This window comes from Pan paniscus, chromosome 12 (genome assembly GCF_029289425.2).
Source record: "Pan paniscus chromosome 12, NHGRI_mPanPan1-v2.0_pri, whole genome shotgun sequence".
NCBI classification, from domain to species: domain Eukaryota; kingdom Metazoa; phylum Chordata; class Mammalia; order Primates; family Hominidae; genus Pan; species Pan paniscus.
In genome coordinates, this window is record NC_073261.2 from 52,439,210 (window position 1) to 52,460,456 (window position 21,247).

The window sequence follows — 21,247 nt, forward strand, 5'->3', positions numbered from 1 at the left end:
GATACGGCCTTGCTGATAAAACAAGAATAAGCTATCACAAAAAAGGAACAATAAGAAAATAACTTTCTTAGAGGTGAAAAATGCAATTGCCCAAGTGAAACACCCAATGAAGATAATGAAGATGGTAACTAGCAGACTGTATAATGCAGTAAACCTAATTAGTGAATTAGAAGATCCTTACAGAGTATCAGTTTAAGGGCTAGGTATGGGGGCTCACACATATAACCCAAGCACTTTGGGAGGCCAAGGCAGGAGGATTGCTTGAGGCCAAGAGTTCAAGACCAACTTGGGCAACATAGTGAGACTCTGTCTCCACAAAAAAATTTAAAAGTTACCTGGGCATAGTGGTGCATGCCTGTAGTCCCAGCTACTCTGGTGGCTGAGGTGGGAGGATTTGCTTGAACCCAGGAGTTCAGTGCTACAGTGAGCTATACACTTGATCTTAGCCAAAAGGCTGAGAAGCAATGCTGCAGTGAGCTATAATAGGGCCACTGCATTCCAGCCTGGGTGACAGAGTGAGACCCTTTAAAGAAAAAGAAAAGAGTATCAGCTTAAGAAATTCTCCCTAGGGGCTGGACATGGTGGCTCATGCCTGTAATCCCGGCACTTTGGGAGGCCAAAGTGGGTGAATCGCCTGAGGTCAGGAATTCGAGACCAGTCTGGCCAACACGGTGAAAGCCTGTCTCTACTAAAAATACAAAATTAGCCGGGCATGGTGGTATGCCTGTAATCCCAGCTACTTGGGAGGCTGAGGCAGGAGAATCGCTTGAACCTGGGAGGCGGAGGTTACAATGAGCTGAGATCGTGCCATTGCACTCCGGCCTGGGCAACAGGTGCAAAACTCCATCTTAAAAAAAAAAAACCAACCTGAATAACTGAGGCAGAAAACAGTTGTCCAATAATGATTCCCCTCAAACAGTACTGAATCCATATAATCTTAAAGATGATTTCTATCATACCTTCAAGGAATAGATCATTTCTATGCTAGAAAAGATGCAAAATTTCTCCATTTATTTTCATAACATTGATGGTAAAACCTGTCACAAACTACACATGGGCCAGGCATCACAGCTCACATCTGTGATCCCAACACCTTGGGAGTCCGAGGTGGAAGGGTCGCTTGAGCCCAGGAGTTCGAGACCAGCCTGGGCAGCAAAGTGAGACCCTATCTCTACAAAAAAAAAAAAAAATTTTTTTTAAGTAGATGGGGACAGTGGTATGCACCTATAGTCCCAACTCACCAAGAGACTGAGGTGGGAAGATACCTGAGTCCAGGACTTCAAGGCTGCAGTGAGCTATGATCATGCCACTGCACTCCAGCCTGGATGACAGAGGAAGACCCTGCCTAAAAAGAACCCAAAAGTCAAAACAAACAAAAATCACCATACACACAAATAATAATACCAACCAACTGTATAAATAAATATACATGCAAAATTCCAAACAACACATTACCAAATTAATGGAATAGTACATCATGACCAAAAAAAAGTTCATTCTAGAAATGTGAGGATGGTACCATTATTAAATCTATGACTAATACTAAGAGATTAAAAAGAAAAACCCTTTGTTTATCTCACTAGATGATAAAGTGGTTTTTGATGGAAATTCAACATTTGATCATGATAAAAACAGTTACTATTCTAGTAACAAAAGGGTACGTGTACCACACAGTCTACTGAAATGAATAATAAACATTAAACTTAACACTGATATATTAGAGGCAGTTTCATTAATGACAGAACAAGATAAGGAAACTACCCTCACTGCTATTAGTTTATATTGCTCTGGAAGTTCTACCCAATGAAAGAAAACAAGAAAATAGAAATGTGGCACAGATATTAGAAAACTCTTTCAAATGATTACTATTTAGAGACAACTATTATTTTCCAAAACTTCAAGCAAATAAAAAAATAATATGAGAAATTAAATCATATAAGATAAATATAACAATCAACTGTTTTCCATTAAAACAGCAATAACCAGTTTCAGAAGATGATGTGGAAAAAAGATCCCAGTCACAATAAAAACAAAATATATATTCTGCTCAGGAATAAACAAGAATACTACTGGATAAGTAGATAACCATTTGTGAAAAAATTAAAGTCTTATAACTTGTAAAGCCACATAAAACATAAAACCATAAAAGCAACAAAAAGAAATAGATTATTTTTATACTCCTGGGCTACAATTTTAACATCAAAGGTGCTAACTATGAGGAAAAAGAAGGACAGGTTAGACTACATAAAAACTGAAATGTATTATATTGTAAAAATATATTATATACCAAGATAAAAGAAAAATGACATGGTCGGGCGCAGTGGCTCACGCCTGTAATCTCAGCACTTTGGGAGGCCAATTCAGGTGGATTACCTGAGGTCAGGAGTTCCAGACCAGCCTGGCCAACATGGTGAAACCCCATCTCTACTAAATATACAATAATTAGCTGGGTGTGGTGGCAGGCACCTGTAATCCCAGCTACTCAGGAGCCGGAGGCAGGGAGAACTGCTTCAACTCGGGAGGCAGAGGTTGCACGGAGCCAAGATCACACCACTGGACTCCAGCCTGGGCGACAGGGCGAGACTCCGTTTCAAAAAAAAAAAAAAAAAAGAAAGAAAATGACAAACAAATATATGACAGAGTTAATATACTTAACATACAATGAGTTTTTATGAAGCCATTACACAAAGATGAAGATCTCAATAGAAAAAAACAAGGCAAGGGGTTTGGACAGGCAATTCACTAAAGAACAAAAAGATACACAAAACATGGCTTTATATTAAGAAACAAACAGTATAAGCTACAATGATATTCATCATTGCAACACTGCTTATAATAGGAAGAAATTAGAAAACTAAACATTCAAAATAGAGGACTGGATAACTAAATGATAATATTCATATTATGCAGTATACTACAACCATTAAAATGATATCACTGTGAAAGGGAGATCTTGTCTATTAAGTGACATACAGGTGGCAATCAAAATTTTTGTTTCAAAAAGCAAATGTATACATATTTTATACATTTATGTAAGTATATGTAAATCTATACATTTTCTCTGTAGAAAAATGTCCATTTTACTTCTGAATAATGGGATTACAGGATGATTAGTTATCTATTGCTGCCTAACAAATTATGCCAGAATTCAGTGGCTTAAACAAAAATATTCATTATCTCAGTTTCTATGGGGAAGGAATTTGGGAAGGAGCTTAGCTGGGTGGCTGGGCCTCACGGTTTCTCATGAAGTTTCAGTCAAGATGTTGGCTGAGGCTACAGTTGTATGAAGGCTGGACTGTGGCTGAAAGATCCAATTCCAAAAAGACTCACGTACCTGTTCACAGGAGGCCTCAGTTCCTTCCATGTAGCCCCCTTGAAAAGGCTGCTTCCTGACACGGCAGCTGGCTTCCCCCAGAACAAGATGGAAGCTACAGTGTCTCTTATGACCTACCCTAGAAAGGTATTTCTTATTTTTGCTACTTTCTATTTACTAGAAACAAATCACAAAGTCCAGCTGCATTCAAGGCAAGAATTACGCTCTACTTCTAGAAGGGAGGAATATCAAACAATTGTGGACATGCAATCATGTACCACTTAACAACAGGAATATGTTCTGAGAAATGTGTTGTTAGACAATTTTGTCACTGTGTGACCATCAGAAAATGTACTCACACAAACCTAGATGGGATAGCCTGCTACACACCTATGCTATATGACACACCCTATTGCTCCCAGGCTACAAAGCTGTATCACATGCTACTGTATTGAATACTGTAGGCAACTGTAACACAATGGTAAGTATTTGTGTATCTAAACATAGAAAAGGTACAGTAAAAATATGTTGTTATAATCTTATGGGGCCACCATTGTATACAAGGTCTATCATTGACAGAAACATCATTATGCAGCCCATGACTGTATTTTGAAATACACACAGGTGACCTGTGGCATACTCAGAAAAAGATATGTAATTTATTCCTGCATAGGGAAGTTAATTTCACAAATACACACACAGGCACACATACAGACATATAAAGAGACAACTTAAGAAGCAAAAATCCTCAATAGGCATGATATGCCAGCCACAAAAGGTAACACAATTCTGGGTTGGAATAAAAAAAAATGGCACCCAGAACAAGTTCCATGATACTCTGTCCCACTTAGACTACATCCAGAATGTCCTGTTCACCTCCAAGTAGCACTCTTAGTAAATTCAAAGTGGAAAGTGAACAAACTAGGACTCATCACTTAGGTAAAGTTACTTCAGAGTAAAGAATAGCCTGGAGGAAAACTGGAGGTGTTTGGCTTGAAAGAGAGAAGACTTGACCAGGCGTGGTGGCTCATGCCTATAATCCCAGCACTTTGGAGGCCAAGGTGGGTGGATTGCTTGAGCCCAGGAGTTTGAGACCAGCCTGGCCAACATGGCGAAACCCTGTCTCTACTAAAGATACAAAAAGTATCCCAGCATGGTGGCATGCACCCATAGTCCCAGCTACTCAGGAGGCTGAGGCATGAGAATCACTTGAACCCAGGAGTTGGAGGTTACAGTGGGCCGAGATCACACCATTGCACCCCAGCCTGGGTGACGGAATGAGACTGTCAAAAAAAAAAAAGGAGAGAGACTTGAGGGGGAGAAAGAACAGGAAAATCATTACCTTCAACTATATATAGGGTTGTTACGGGGAAAAGTTAAAAGACTTAAGAGGTAGAACTTGAACCAATGAGTCAGAGTCACAGGGGTGCAACGTGGCTCATTAAAAGGCAGAATTGTTTAGTAATTAGAGTTAAGAACCAGAATGTGCCACTCAGTGAATATCCCAGGTGGCGGCAGGAGCAGTTCATGGTGCCTGAGGAGGCATGGTGCTTCTGCTCCCTCTAAGGGTCATGTCGAAACAAGTCTTTCCTTACTCAGACTGATGTGGCTGGAAACCAACTCTATGGCCTCTGCCAAAGCCATAGTCTTGACACCAGGGCCTAAGCCATGAGGTATAAGTGAAATGTACTGTGCTTGGCATAGTACAGTGCCTGGCACATAGTACATACTCATAAATGTTAGCTGTAACCTCTCCCATTGACTCAAAGTGTGACTGGAACCTCTCTAATATCCCTTCTAATTTCTAAGACTTTATTTAAAAAGTTAAAATCACTATAATTAGCTATTAATCCTAGTGGTTAGCTTAAGTAATAATATAAATACTTAAGTGTAGGAATGACAAAATTCATCTTCAAAGCCATCCATGATGGTTGGACATGCTTTGGGAAACCACAAACAACAGAGGCAGTCACTTAGATAGACATATAAAAACCACAAAAATCAAAACTACACATATTCAAACAAGTCATATCCTCTCTGGTGTATGTGGTCTGCTTTCTGGAATGAAGCTATTTTTAAAAGGATACTCAAACTGGGCTACTTTACTCACTGAGAGTAAATTAAATTATGACAATTAGATTATTCACCCATGCCTGCCAACTACCCACCACAACTAAAAACTTACTTTTTGGGTGCCAGCAGCCTGGATATTCTGCCATGTTGCTACAGGTTCTGTAGCTACGTGCCATTCTGGGTAAGTTTTCGTGAGTAACTTCACAAACGTGGACTTCCCCACAGCTGCAATGCAAACAGCATGTATTGGGATGCTTCCCAAATCAGGGCTGAAGGAGAAGGCTGCTACTAAACTCTGCCACAAACGCCCAAACTCAAGGGAACAAGTATTAGTTTTCTGAATTTCAAACTCAGCAGCCATACCACTGTCAGACTGATAACAGATCAATTCATGCTAACCAGAGCCACCATAATGAATACAGCCTATAGGGAGGAAAAATTCCTTTAAGATTTAATTTGCAATTTCCATGTCTCAACCTTCCAGAGGCAGAGCATTTAATAACAGTTGAAAATGTAAAAGTAGATGAAATCAGCTCCATAAGTTCTATCACTTGAGTCACCATTCTATTTGCACTGTGACAGTGTAAAATTTCTAAGTTTTTCAAGACAAAAAATAAAAATGATTATAATCTCATTCATTCAACAAATCTAAAAAATATTCATGGAGTTCTGACTATGAGCTCAGGACTGTCAGGAACTGTGGGTACAATGGTAAACAAAACACAGAATGGATTTTGCCATCACAGAGCTTGTATGGGTGATACAAACGCACAATTAACTACTAACAAATTGTGTTAGGTGCTAGGAAAAAATGCAGGATGGCACTAATATAGCCCAGGAGGTCAGAGAAGACTCCCTTGAAAAAATGACATCTGAGGTAAGACCTAAAAGATGACAATTCATGCAAAGGGAGTAGCATATGCAAAGACCTGAAAGAGAGAAAGAACCTGACACACAACAATACAGAAGTTTGAGGCCCTAGAAGAAGCCATACAGTATGGCTACAGCATGAGCAAGTGATGGAGAAGTGGCTCAACATGGGTGTGGCCAGACAGGGAGTCCAGGGCCAGGTCATACAGGGCTTTGTAGTTATGGTAAGAAGACTGAATTCTATTCTAAGGGCAATGGGAAGTTAGTGAAGATTGGTTTTAAGTAGGAAAATTATAAGACTCCTTCTCATTTTTAGAAGATCACTCCACTAGCTGTGTAAGAATGGGCTGAAGCAGAAGCAGGCAGACTACTTAAAAGATATAGCAGCTTGCCCCGAGGTGATGGCAGAGGAGTGAAAAGTAGTGGTTGTTTCAAGAAATATTTTGGAGATGAAATCAACCTAGTACCACAACATTCAAGTTATCTTTTCCCATTTATACCAATGTTTGGCCCATACCTCCATGAGCTCCAGAGACTATTCAAGAACTCTCCAGACATCTCCACTTGGGACATTCCACAAACACCTCAAAGTCAACATATTTCCTAAATGAACTAATCATCTTTCCCACCAAATTGAGCTTCCTCCTGTATCCCAGACCTCAGGGTATGAACACACCATCCACTCACTGACAGAAGTCCCTCCTCTGCCAAACCTCAGTGGCCACCAAATCCTTCTGCATTTGCTTCTAAATTTTTCATATTTGTCCTTTTCTCTCCATTCCCACCTCCATGCTCAAGACCAGCCTCTTATCATCTCTTGCCTTTCTGGTGCTGGCCTTGCTCTCTTCAATCCATGCTCCATACTGTGGCCAGACTGAATATGAAATAACACTGCTTACAATCTTTTGACAGCTCTCTATCAGCTAACTGGCTACAGCAAGGGCAAGCAATGGAGGAGTGGCTCAAGATGGGTGTGGCCACATGGGCAGTCCGGGGCCAGATCACATAGGGCCTTGTGGCCATGGTAAGAGGTCTGAATTCTATTCTAAGTGCAATGGGAAGTTAGTGACATCTGAGCTAAGACCTGAACAAGCTTCATGACAAACTCCAAACTCTTTAACACGGTCTGCAAGACACAAGAAGATCTGATCCCTGTGTATGCCTCTCTGGCCTCGGCTTTCCTTTAGGTAGCCTACCCTCCTGCAGGACCAAACTCCAATCATGCCATGTTCTCTTGCAAATATGACTTTGCATATGCTTTCCCATTTCCTGAAGCGCCTCCTCTCCTCACCTAACCAACTCTTACTCAATCCTCAAGGTTCTGTTTAGATGAACCTCCTGTGTGAAGCCTTTCCAGATCCTGACACCTCTAAGCTGGATTAGCTAGTCCTCCTTTCTGCATGGTTGGTATTCTTGGTGAGACTCCATCACTGCAATTGTCATTGTGTTTCTCCAGCTAGAGGATGGGGCTCCTCCAGGGTAGAAAACAAATTACAACCTAATGACCTAGCTGAATGAATAAAATACACAATATATTACTAATTTCAGTTCCCTCTGAAACCTACAATTGTGAAAAATAAAAAATAAATCTTAAGACTGTATCTGGACCTCAATCTCCTCTATCAGAAGTAATCTTTCTCAAGGGAAAGAAGGGGGGCATCCTTCCACTTATGGTTACTGATTGGGGTGCTGATGTCTCAGCATAAGAACCCACACATTTAATAGATGACATTTACTACATGCCACCCCAACTCCTCTCTGAATAGGCAGGATAAGAACAAACAGCATGAATCTGTGGATTTGTAGTCACGCTCATCTCTCAGTCCCCACCTCCACCTAACTTGTGTGTGCTTCTTCACATCTGTTCGATCCCTGCTCTTCCCACACTCCAATGAATAAATGCCCTCCCCTGCTCTTCCAGGCCTGTGTCTAAATCCTTTCCCCCAGCAAGCCTAAGGTGCCACTTCTTCAGGACTTCTCTAGCTCTGAATTCCTACCACACTGGTCAGGTGCGAAGTGGTTGAATGTGTATATTATCAGATACCTGTCTGCCCTGAGTAAGCCCTTGCTTAAAATATTTGGCCCAGATGGTCAATATTTAGATTGTAGGTTGTTTAACAAGTCTAAAATATGGTCCCTGCTATTTAATAGCTAAAAAGCTATTTTAATTAAATGAAAAGATAAATGTAGCTGATTTGTTAGATGGCTGGGATTGAACAATTGTTAGAATTACTTATATTTTTTAAAAGTTAAAAACAATTACCTTAAAAAACTGTTGCAGATGGAAAGGAAGGGCTCTGAGGTCAGACACTATTAGTTCATCTAAGAGCAGTCAGGACTCCAAGAAATTGACTCATGCAATTTAAACACATTAATTCTAGAATGCCAACAAATTAGATATAACAGGAAATATACAGTTCCAATGACTGGAACAATAACATCTAATACCCAGGGTACTCTGTAACCCATGCCCCATTCCAAGGCTTCTGGAAAGCTAGTTTAGTAATCACAAGGCAGCTTCAGCATACAATGTCAGTAAACGGTGGTGAAATGTCCTGAGAGCTGTGCCATCTATGTTTCTCAGCCTTGGAGAGCCTGGGCAGTATTCACTACAGGGCAGTATTTCTTAAACTAATTCCACTGGAACTGAGCTGTGCCAGGTACCACCTACAGATGTGGAATAATTACTTTAAAAAATAATTCAAAGTTACATGGTTTTATTAAAGCCAGACACAGTATAACTTTCTCAGTGCTGTGATACCTGATCATCATAGATTTTTTTTTTCCCTTCTTGCTGGGGTGTTGTTTGTTTGTTTGTTTTGACAAATGTTTCAAGATGTTCACAGGGGGTTCCTAAGAGTGGTGGTGTTTTGCTCTCCATTGCTTCAGAGGCCTCCTCCTAGTGACCAGAACACCCCTGTCTACAGAAAGCCATACTTCTTCAGCCAATCTCTTATGATATCACTATCTCAGACTTACCGCAATTTAGTTAGATCCCAGCTTAGCTGCTATCTTTCCTTTTGAGATGGGGGTCTCTCTCTGTCACCCAGGCTGGAGTGCAGTGGTGTGATCTTGGCTCACAGCAACCTCTGCCTCCTGGGCTCAGGTGATCTTCTCACCTCAGCCTCCTGAGTAGCTGTCCAGTATGTTTGACCTGTCCAATATATTGTTTGTTTGTTTATTTATTTATTTTTGAGACAGAGTCTAGCTGTTGCCCAGGCTGGAGTGCAGTGGCACAATCTCGGCTCACTGCAACCTCTGTTTCCTGGGTTCAAGCGATTCTCCTGCCTCAGCCTCTTGAGTAGCTGGGACCACTACAGGTGTGTGCCACCACGCCCGGCTAATTTTTGTATTTTTGGCAGATACAGGGTTTCACCATGTTGCCCAGGTTGGTCTCAAACTCCTGAGTTCAAGCGATCCGCCTGCCTTGGTCTCCCAAAGTGTTGGGATTACAGGCGTGAGCCACTGCGCCGGGCCACTGCTGTTATCCTTCTTTCCTTTTTTTTTTTTTTTTTTTTTGAGACAGAGTCTTGCTCTATTGCCCAGGCTGGAGTACAGTGGGGTGATCTCAGCTCACTGCAACTTCCAACTCCCGGGTTCAACTGATTCTCCAGCCTCTCAGCCTCCCAAGTAACTGGGACTATAAGCACGTGCCACCACACCTGACTAATTTTTGTATTTTTAGTAGAGACAGGGTTTCGCCATGTTGGCCAGGCTGGTCCTGAACTCCTGACCTCAGGTGATCTGCCCGCCTCAGCCTCCCAAAGTGCTGGGATGACAGGCGTCAGCCACATCGCCCAGCCTGTCTTTCAATATGCTCTCAGTATTATGAATTTTGGAAGGTATCGGAACTTACAAGCAGCATCAAACCTTCCCTTAGGACCCTGGCCACCAGTGTTCTCTGTTGTTATAATGCCACAACTTTAAAAAAAGGTGGAAGGCACTTTCTTAAGAGTATATTACTTCAACATGTTGATTTTCATTAGCTCCACTATTCTCATTCCACAAGCTGGGACAAAGAGTTCTGTTGTTACCACTCATCTTTTCCTAAGGCATGTTTTTTTCTCCCCACAAAATTTTCTATAAACTGACAATGCCTACCATAGCTATGTAATGCTAATATCTAGTAGCAAGATAGCATATGATGTAATACCCAAAATAACAGATCCCATTATTTTACGTCTAATACAGCTGTATTTCATAGGAGCCTATATTTATCACCTCTAGGCATTTTCATCTCCTGAACAAGATGAAAAACATGAGAAAAAAAATCCAATTCTGAAATCTTTTACCCAAATCCAACAAAGTCAGAACATATAAAACTGTCTAATGTCTTTTTTAAAAAGTCCTTCCAAAAAAAATTGAAGTCTTTATTTCAGATACTGTATTTGATGCTGCATTCATTCACTCACTCATTCAATCAACAAATGTTTATGGAGCAGCTACTCAGAGGTAAGTACTATAACTGAAATGATGATCTAGGCTGAGCGCTTGCCCTCAAGTTATATTCCAACCCCAAGACTGAGTACCCAGGATCACACAGGCTCCAAGCTTAAAGGCATTCTAGGCAAAGTTAATAAAAATCAGTCAGCAGGCTTAAAAAAAACTTAATACATTTTACTTTGATGACTTTTTTCATGAAAAACTGTTTACGAAAAAAAAAGGCAAAAAATTTTCTCACACCTTCCTATGATCCAAACTCATCTGTTCAGCACAAAAGACCCTCACTGATCTGACATCCCCTCCTCCCTGCCTTGCCTACCAGGTGATTCAGCTTTCCACTGCCACCTTCTCTGTGAAGCCTCCTTGAACTCTCTCCAGCGCCACTTCATCTCTAGGCAGAGTTAATTACTGCCTGCTCTGGTTTACCAAAGGATTACACTGTAATTATTTGTTCACTCATCACTCCCTCCAGCTAGACTGGGAGCTCACTTTTGAAGACAGAGACTGAACCTTTGCATCCTGAGTATGAGAACAGTGATGGAGGGAAGGAGGTGAGTCACAGGCACAGAGAATCCACTATACAGTATTTGAAATAAATAGGCTATTTTTTCCCAAGGATTCTTTGCCCAATCATTTATACTCAAAATAAGTAAGACACATATTAGTGATGTGAAGTCACTAATTTTGAATGCTGGAGGAAACATGTTATTAGGGAAGCCCTCTACTGCTTTATGTTTAAGTTTCTTGATTGAAAAGTGCAAAAGAATTTCCTCTTTTCTGGTTGGGTCTTTGAAAATAAGGTAAAAATGCTGAGATGACTCACTGACAGTGAGATTTCATACAGCAATCTTTTCTTCAATTTAGGCTTGTAATCGTAAGATAATCACAAGAAGATGATAATACACTGTAGGGATGAACAGTCTTAAAAGACAGGCTAGGTGTTTTATTTTTTAGATTTTCAGGGGTTCTAGGTACCAAGCTTTTGACTTTCAATCACACATCTTATATGGCTTCGTAAGTCATGCTAGATGCCATTAGTTGCTACTTCACTGATCAATTTTCCTTACATGCCGCTGTCTGCACCTTCAGGATCAGAATAATAGGGCTTAGAGCAGAAGGAATACAAGAAAAGCCCTCTAAACATACCCAATTTTGGTCAGGACAGGGGTTCACCTTCCCTGTTCAGGTTTCCTGAATGGGTGCTCTCATTCTGATTTGCTTGAGGATGTTACCTGTGATTAGAGAAGATGATCACTCTTGATTTAAAAAGCAGTTTAATACATTCCCTGTGTGGGTACCAATGCCTAACTTCCACATGGATATCACAGCACAGGATTCAAGAATCTGGTCAGTACTGAGTACACTGGGTCAAGGCGGGGGTTAGGCGTCAGCAATACAAAGATGAACAGCACACTGAGTGGTCAGAGCCCAAGGAAGGTGGTGAATGTGCAAACAAGCTCAGCAGAACTCAAGTGCTGCAGCAGTTGTAGGTACAAAATGTTATGTCAGCCCACAGAGGAGGCAGTGACTAATTCTGTCTAGGGAGAGTCATCAGGGTGTGTGGGGTGATGAAGAGTAGTGGGAGATGAAAGTAAAAAGAGTCAGATTAGGTCCTCCCATTCCACTTCGCATCACCCTTTTCTTGGGCAATTGCATTTACTTCCAAGGCTTCACCAACTACCCCTCTACCCTCCAGTCAACAACTTCCACATCTGAAATCTCCGCACCCATCTCCGGACTCTCTTGACTTCAGGCACATATTCCAATCTGTCTCAGAACACCTCTATGTCTCACAGGCACCTCATACAAAACATATCACTCTAACCTCCCCAGACCGCCTCTTCCTTTATTCCCATCCTCATGAACCTCAGTGTCACCCTCCTCTACTCCTCCTCATACCTCACCTCCAAGTGGCCACCACATCCTGTCAATCCCGCTTCCAAAATCTCTCTGAAACCATCACTTCTCTGTCTCTCCAGTTCTTCTATTCAGGCCTGCATCTTTCCTCCCTCCAATTACTCCAATAGCCACAAAACTAGTGCACAGACTCAACTCTGTTCCAATTCATCTATTCATTCATCCAACAAACTGGATGCAAGGCACTATGGGTACCGCAGCAAACAAAATATACAAAGAAAATGCCTGTTTTATGGAGCTTTCTTTCTCATCCTACACAGTTTCCTTTTTTAAATTAATCTAGTCATGGCACACACTGGCTTCAAGTGTTCAACAGCCTCCCACTGCCAACAGGATAAACTAGCATGGTCCACAAGGCTCTTCGACATATGGCAAATCCCACCCTTCCAACCTCTTGTTCTGCCACCCTTTCACAGGTCCCTTCAACTCCAGGCACATCCAACTACTTCTCTTTCATTAAAACTGCATGTGTTAGCTAGGCGTGGTGGCACATGCCTGTAGTCTCAGCTACTTGGGAGGCTGAGACAGGAGAATCACTTGAACCTGGGAAGCGGAGGTTGCAGTGAGATGAGATCACACCACTGCACTCCAGCCTGGGTGACAGAATGAGACTCCATCTCGAAAAAAAAAAAAAAAAAAAAAAAAAAAAACCCACAAAACTGCATGTGTTTCTTCAGGCTTCACCACCTTGGCACATGTTGCTTTCTATGGCTGAAACACTTTTTCCTCTTCTTCCTCTTGGGAATTCCTACCCCAGAGATTCTGGCTTTCCATGCCCAATCACGAATCTCACCACACAGTATGAAAATTATGTCGAGTCGGCCAGGCGCGGTGGCTCACGCCTGTAATCCCAGCACTTTGGGAGGCCGAGGCTGGCGGATCACGAGGTCAGGAGATTGAGATCATCCTGGCTAACATGGTGAAACCCCGTCTCTACTAAAAAATAGAAGAAATTAGCTGGGCATGGTGGCGGGCGCCTGTAGTCCCAGCTACTTGGGAGCCTGAGGCAGGAGAATGGCGTGAACCTGGGAGGCGGAGGCTGCAGTGAGCCAAGATCACACCACTGCACTGCAGCCTGGGTGCCAGAGCAAGACTGTCTCAAAAAAAAAAAAAAAAAAGAAAAGAAAATTATGTCGAGTCTGTTTTCTTTCTCCTACTTAGTTGTGAGTTGTGAGCTCCTTGAAGGACAGGAGCTGTATCCCATTCACTGCTGTGCTCAGCATGAGTGGACTCTTAGTCCTCACTCAGTAAGCCTCTGTTGCACGAGAAAGCAAGGAAGAAGCAGAGAAATTTGACAAGGTTAAGAAGCAAAGGTCAGGAAAATAGAGGGAGTTCAAACCTTATCTGATGACCTGTCCTAAGTACTTACTTTGTGATATACCCTGTTCTCTCTCTGGGATTTGAGGACAGAGCTTCCTTTAGGGGTGTGTTTCTCAAAGTACAGTACAAAACATCATATTTAAATAACAACATCATCAGGCAAATAGCAGGACTCTCCCTTCCCATTCCTTTCAATGTTTCGGATTTGGCTGGAGAAAAACACACAGCCATGGTGACTGGTCTCACTTTAAATTCATGACCACTAACTCCAAGTGGGACCTAAATGGTACCCAGTAATTCAACATTTCTCTTGCTTATTCACTAGAGTATTTCATATCTTCTGTCTCTACATTCACTCTTAGCTGATGACCTTTCTTCCTATTTCACTCTGAAAACAGACACAACCAAGACCTTCCCAAGTTCCCACCACACCCTCTGAAGTTGGTGCTCATATATTTTGCCATCACGCCTGTTACTAGGGATGAATTGTGCTCCTAGCTAAGGCTAAATTATTTCCCACTGGGCAATAGATTCCATTCTTTCTTGCTTAAAAATCACTCCAGCAATTCTATCCTCTGTCCCGATTTACCAATTTTCCTCCTTTCCACTAGACCACTTCTGTCAACTTAAAAACATACTCTAATTCTTTTCACAAAAAGAAAATTAAAAATGTTAAACACTCACACCCTCTTCTAATTTCAGCTACCACCCCATGACTTCCCTTTCTAAAAACTTCCAGTTATCTTAACCCACTCTCCTCACCTCCCATTCTCCTTGAACCTATACCAATTAGGCTTTCACTCCCAACACTCCTAAAACTGTTCTTTTCAAGTTCACCAAAGACCTTCATTTACTTAAACAGTATAACACAGCTGATCATTCCCTCCCACTGAATACCTTCTTCACTTGGCTTCCAGGATATCATTCTCTTTTGTTTTTTTCTCCTACCTCAGTGGGCATTCCTTCTCAGTCTCTGCTTATTCCTTCCCATCTCCCCAGTTTCATAATATTTGCATGCTCAGGGCTCAGTCCTTTCCATCAACACATAGTCTCTGGCATTAAATACCACCTACATTTACAGCTCCAGTCCGGGGAGACCCTAATTCTGAACTTACGTATCTAATTACCTATTCAACACCTCTACTTGGATATTAATAGGCATGTAAAAACCTAACATGCTTAAAACCAAGGCTCACTTCTGTAATCCCAGCACTTTGGGAAGCCAAGGCAGGAGGATCAGTTGAGCCCAGGAGTTCAAGACCAGCCTGGAAAATATAGTGAGACCCTGTCTCTACAAAAAATATACAAAATTAGCCACGCATAGTGGCAAACACCTGTGGATCCAGCTACTCAAAGAGGCTAAGGTGGGAGGATGGCTTGAGCCTGGGAGGCAGGCTGCAGTGAGATGCAATTGCATCACTGTATTCTAGCCTGGCAACAAGGCAAGACCCCACCAAAGGAGGGGAAGCGAGGGGAGCGGAGGAAGAAGGAAAGGAGGAAATAAAAGAAAATCGGGAGTCTATCTTTCAAGTACTCAAGTCAAAATAATTGGAGTCATCATTGGCCCCTCTCTTTACCTTACACTCTGCATTCAACCTGTCACCAAATCCAATTGGCCCTACCTTAAAATATAACTAGAACCCAATCATTTCTCACCACTTCCACTGTTAAATTTTACTTAAAATGTAACTCAATTTTTGTTAACGTATAACTAGAATCCAATCACGTCTCACCACTTCCACTTTTCACAATACTATAATTATTGCAATACCACTTAACACTCTTTACTTTCAACGTATCAGCCACAGTGATCTTTTTATAATCTAAGTAAAACTGTCACTTGACTCCTCAAACCTTCCAATGGCTGCCCATCTCGGTAAGATTAAAAACCCATGATAAGGCCTATAAAATCTGGCCACCCCTTGGGCTTTTGCCCTAATTTCCCTCCTGTCCTTGCTCACTCGACTTCAGTCACAACGATTTCCCTCCTATTCCCCGAACACACTTTCCACCTCAGGGCCTTTCCAACTGCTCTTCACTCTGCCTAGAAGATTCTTCTCCCAGGTATCCACGTGATTTGCTCCCTCATCTTCAGTTTTTTGCTCAGATGTCACCTTCTCAGTGAGACCTTGCTTATTTTATTTAAAATGACAACTTCGGCCAGGTGCAGTGGCTAACGCCTATAATCCCAGCACTTTGGGAGGCCGAGGCAGGCGGATCACCTGAGGTTAGGAGTTCGAGACCAGCCTGGCCAACATGGTGAAACCCTGTCTCTACTAATAAAACAAAAATTAACTGGGTGTGGTGGCGGGTGCCCCTAATCCCAGCTATTCGGGAGGCTGAGGCAGGAGAATCGCTTGAACCAGGGAGGCAGAGGTTGCAGTGAGTCGAGATCGTATCATTGCACTCCAGCCTGGGTAACAAGAGCAAAACTCCATCTCAAATAAAATAAAATAAAAACTTCCCTCAATTCTTCATCCCTAATTTTTCTCCATCATACTTATTACTCTCTAACATATTGTTCACCTTGCTTAATTTATGTTGTTTATTGTCCATCTCTCCCTACTTGAGTTCCATGAGAGCAGAGATTTTTATTTGTTCTATTCACAGCTGTATTCTCCAGGCCAAGAACAGTGCTGGCATATGGAAGTGGCTCAAAAGGTGATTTGTTGAATGAATAAAAAAAGAAATTCTCAGTTTGCTGCTACGTCTTCAGTACTCAACACTTGCTAAGCCCCTTTTAGGGGCTCAGTGACTTGGTAGATAAAAGTATCAAGTCAGAATTTATTAATATTAAATCGAAATGCTTTGCCTTCATTTTGCTTTCTGACTACTTTTTATTCAAGATACTGGATCTCACTCTTTTAACAAAATAATTTTTAATTTAATACATGTTTTTAAGTTTAAAAAGTGAGGTTCTTCTAAGAAAAGCCTTAAGAAATTATTATGCAACTAGCACAGGCACAGGGCAAAAATTGTGAATGTGGTATTTGAACGACTGAAGTTTAGGAACTCTCTTCGAATAGGGTTGCCAGATAAAATACAGGACACAGTTAAATTTGAACTTTCAATGAGTGATTTCGTTGTTGTTTTGCTGTAAGGATGTCCCAAATATTGCATTGGACACACACTAAAAATTATTCGTTATCTTAAATTCTATTTTAACTGGATATTATTTTTAATTTCTGCTAAATATGGCAACCCTATCTAGGAGAACAAATAAACTGCACCCGCTTGTCGCTTCAATTTCGATCTATTACAAACAGCTAATACAATTCTTGTCCTATCCACTAACTGCGTGGCTTTTATGCCCCAACAAATATGTCCCTGTGGGCGGGTACTGAGGCCCGATATCCTAAAAACAAGGAGGCAAAGATACACAGTGCACTTTGCGAGGGGAAAGGCTCTCCTCGCAGCCCAGAAAGAGAGGCCGGCCGCATCAGACGCAGGCCATTCCGGGCCCAGCTCCTTTCCCAGCCTCTGTCGCCTGCGTGGCGGAGGCCAAGGCTTGGCAGCCGCTTTCCGGCCCTTACCAATGTTGCCTTCGATGGAGAGCCTTCGGGGCCCGCGCCCCGCGTGCAGGCCTCTGGAGGAGGAAACGCCCTCGAGTGGGCTCTTGGCCATGGAACTGAAGGGTGCTCGAAGCCGACTTAGAAAGAGGCGGCCCACGGCCATCCCACCCACGATGCGCACAGCTATCACTTCCGCCGAGAGCACTTCCGCCCTAGGTATCGCTGCTCACTCGCTCCAGCGTACCGTTGACGTAAGGAGATCGTCAGACAGGAAGTGGGTGGGGTTGAACATGCGACGGGGTGCGCCCAAGAGACCGCTCCGCTATCGCGATGTTTGTAAAGAAGCGTTGAGTGAAGGAAGTTTTGCAACGGTGCAGAATTTGATAGTAAAAGGAGTTGCGGTGCGAGTGGTTTTTGTTCATTGGACAAATAACATTTTAAAAGACGTAATTCTACAATCCAACCACCTCATTTTTGTATAACTTTAAAATAAATTTTATAACAAGACAAAATTAAAAATAGAAATTGTAATTTTAAGAGGGGATTTCCCCCCCCCAGGTGCTTGTTGTCTGGTTTTTATTTTAATATCGGAAGAAAATGGAAGTTTTAAAGTAGGAAAATGACTCAATCTGATGATTTACAGAAATTTAACTTTTTCCTATTCCCTGTAATTCCCTGCACAATGCTGGCATATTATTGACTAAATTAACAAATTAGATAATCAGTTACACCCCATCTCTTAGTTTGTGTCTTGAATAAGTAAATAAATGTTCGGTCAATCGATTTGCATTATACCCAAAAATCCCTTCAGGATAAGGTGGTGGTGGCTCAGGTATGTGACTGGAAATCGTTTAAACCTGTTAGGTTGGGTTCTTGGACGTAAGCAATGGCGAGTAGAGACTTGTATAAAACCTGAGTCCTGCTGTCGGTGAAGTGTGCTCTGCAGGAGGGCAGGGACCTAAGCTGCTGCCACAGGTGAAGCCGGACTGCCACACCCCGTCGTCATAACAACCTCAGAAGTAATGATTTACAAAATGTTGTCAAATGGTGCTTCCAGTTCCAATCGCTTAAATCACCAACAGTCAAAACCAGGAGTCAACAGGCCAAACCGGCCTTCAGGCAGCGCTCTTAGGTGTGGCAGGTTTTAGAAGACAAGGATCTGATTGCAAGGGGGCTGGGGAGGGGCCGGGGGCTGGGGAGGGGCCGGGGGCTGGGATACCTGTCTTGAAGCTGTTCCCATAAAAAGCACGGGACCTTTTTCTTATGTTGATGTATATATAGGATGGCTGAGGTCATGTTTATATATTAAGAACTTTTTTTTAAATCGAATTTTTAAAGGATAACCAGGGTGGGGCGTTAATGGCTACTGGAGCGGCTAAAGTCCTACCCATTCCCATCTCCACTCCAGCAGCCACTTCTGTTAAAAAAAAAAAAAAAAAAAAAACTGCTTACATTTCTTTACCTATGTAAACTCAGACTTGGAAAATATTCATCCAAAAAAGCTTGAGAGGCTCTCTGTCTCGCCAGGATCTTGCTGCCTCAGGGGTGTTGTGAAAGTTAAATGAGGAAGTTGTCTGCAGGCAGGCATTAATCTCCTAAAAGCTACGAGGCAGGAAAATAGGGTCTGGAGACAGGGAACCTAAGGCCGATTCAGGCTGACTTCCTAGAACTAAATCAAAAGGAAAACCCCAACTTTCTAGCCCAAGTAACAAAAGGACCAGAAGCTAATCCCTCTTCTGGGTGGCAGATAAAAAATTGAAAGTACCTCTGACTGGTCCCCGCGGGCAATCTAGTCAGGCTGGTGGCAGGCCAAGTCTTTAGTTGCATGGGGTATAACTTCGTAACTTTACTTCAGCCTCTGAGTGGTCCCCTCCTGCAACCAATCAGACTGATCGCTGGCCACTACTTCATTTACATAGGGTGTACACCAGGTAACCAATGGGAAACCTCTAGAAGGTATTTAAACCCCAGAAAATTCTGTAATTGCTGCTTGCTTGGGCCCTTCCTACCGCAAGGAGTGTTCTTTGATGTACAATAAATCTGTGCTTTTGTTGCTTCATTGTTTCCTTCCTTTGTACGTTTTGTCCAATTCTTTGTTCAAAATGCCAAGAACCTGGGCAACCTCCACCAGTAACAGAGCTCCTAAAAATTATTTTTAAAAATTTTATGGTGAAGTGGCCTGGCGCGGTGGCTCACGCCTGTAATCCCAGCACTTTGGGAGGCTGACGAGGGCGGATCACAAGGTCAGGAGATCAAGACCATCCTGGCTAACATGGTGAAACCCTGTCTCTACTAAAGAGAGAGAAAAAAAAAAAGCGGAGTGTGGTGGTGGGCTCCTGTAGTCCCAGCTACTCAGGAGGCTGAGGCAGGAGAATGGCCTGAACCGGGGAGGCGGAGCTTGCAGTGAGCCGAGATCGCGCCACTGCGCTCCGTCTCAAAAAAAAAAAAAAAAAAAAAAAAAAAAAAAAAAAAAAAATTATGGTGAAGCATAGTATGTAGTGAGGAAAAGAGGATGTGTTGTAAGTGTACAGTTCAGTGAAGTTTTCACAAATGGAATGACTGTTACCTGGATTCAGATCAAGAAACAGCATTATCCGCATCTCCAGAATCCCCCATATTCGTTGCCAGTTACTATCCCTCAAAGATAACCATTAGCCTGACTTCAACAGTAGAGATTAGTTTTGCGTTTTCTTTATATAAATGGAATTATATAGTAAATACTTCTTTTATTTAACATATCTGTGAGATTCATCCAGGTTGAATGTATTAGTTGTAGTTCACTCATTCTCATTGCTGTATAGTATTCCACAATGTCACTATACCACAATGTACTCGGAAGTTTCTAGATTTGAGCCATAATGAATAGTGTTGCGGTAAATATTCTTGTACATGTCTTCTGGTAAAAAGAAGTATGCATTTCTCTTGGGTGTATAAGTAAGACTGGAACTGCTGTGTGATAAGTTACATATATATGCTCAGCTTTGATAGATATTCCCAAATAGTAGATAGTTCCACAGTGTTTGTTCTAGTTGACATTGCCATCATCAGTGAGAGAGAGTTCTGGTTTTCCCACATTCTTACCAACAGTTGATATTGTCAGCTTTTTAAATTTTATCCATTTTGCTGTGTGTAATTATAACTTATTGTGGTTTTAATTTGCATTTTCCTGAAGATTAATGAAGTCAAACATCTTTTTGTATGTTTATTGGTCATTTCAGTATCCTCTGTTGAAGTCTTATGTCCATTTTTCTATTGGTTGTCTTTTGTTTGTCTTATTCTTCAAATATTCTGGATGAGTCCTTTGTGAATATTTTATCTCTGTGGTTTGCTTCTTTTCTTTTCTTTTCTTTTCTTTTCTTTTCTTTTCTTTTCTTTTCTTGTGTTGAGACAGAGTCTCTTGCCCAGGCTGGAGTGCAGTGGGGCAACCTTGGCTCACTGCAACCTCCATCTCCTAGATTCAAGCGATTCTCATGCTTCAGCCCCCCAAGTAGCTGGGATTACAGGCATGTGCCATGCCCGACTAATTTTTTGTATTTTTAGTAGAGACGGGGTTTTGCTATGTTGGCCCGGCTGCTCTTAAGCTCCTGGCCTCAAGTTATCCACCCACCTCTGCCTCCCAAAGTGCTGGGATTACAGGTATGAGCCACAGCACCCAGCCTCTAAAAACATTCAAAAATTTTTTGATGTAGAGTGTAATGTAAGAAACGAAAATATCTTTTGCCTAAGTTGCCTGTCAGTTATCTTAATTCATTAGTAATAATCTTTCTACCCCCCTTTAGTTATCTATGCTTGTTTTGTT

General features: G+C 41.9%; 1 protein-coding gene across 7 annotated transcripts in view; it reads right to left on the reverse strand.

Moving 5' to 3' along the window:
- DGUOK (deoxyguanosine kinase) overlaps positions 1 to 17,700 on the reverse strand; it is a 32,012-nt gene extending 14,312 nt beyond the window's left edge. Inside the window, exons 1-3 of one of the 7 annotated variants that reach the window (XM_055107790.2) lie at positions 2,467 to 4,929; positions 1,242 to 1,345; positions 336 to 523 (exon numbers count right to left, since the gene is read on the reverse strand). In XM_055107790.2, coding sequence (XP_054963765.1) covers positions 336 to 353 — 18 coding nt within the window. In that variant the 5' untranslated portion in view covers positions 354 to 523; positions 1,242 to 1,345; positions 2,467 to 4,929. Of the gene's footprint in view, positions 1 to 335; positions 524 to 1,241; positions 1,346 to 2,466; positions 4,930 to 5,498; positions 5,612 to 9,235; positions 9,257 to 12,603; positions 12,622 to 17,469 lie in introns of those variants that run through there. The other 6 variants (XM_008962725.4, XM_003810360.4, XM_063594592.1 and 3 more) reach the window with 6 other exon arrangements.
- Between the last annotated feature and the right edge of the window lie 3,547 nt (positions 17,701 to 21,247).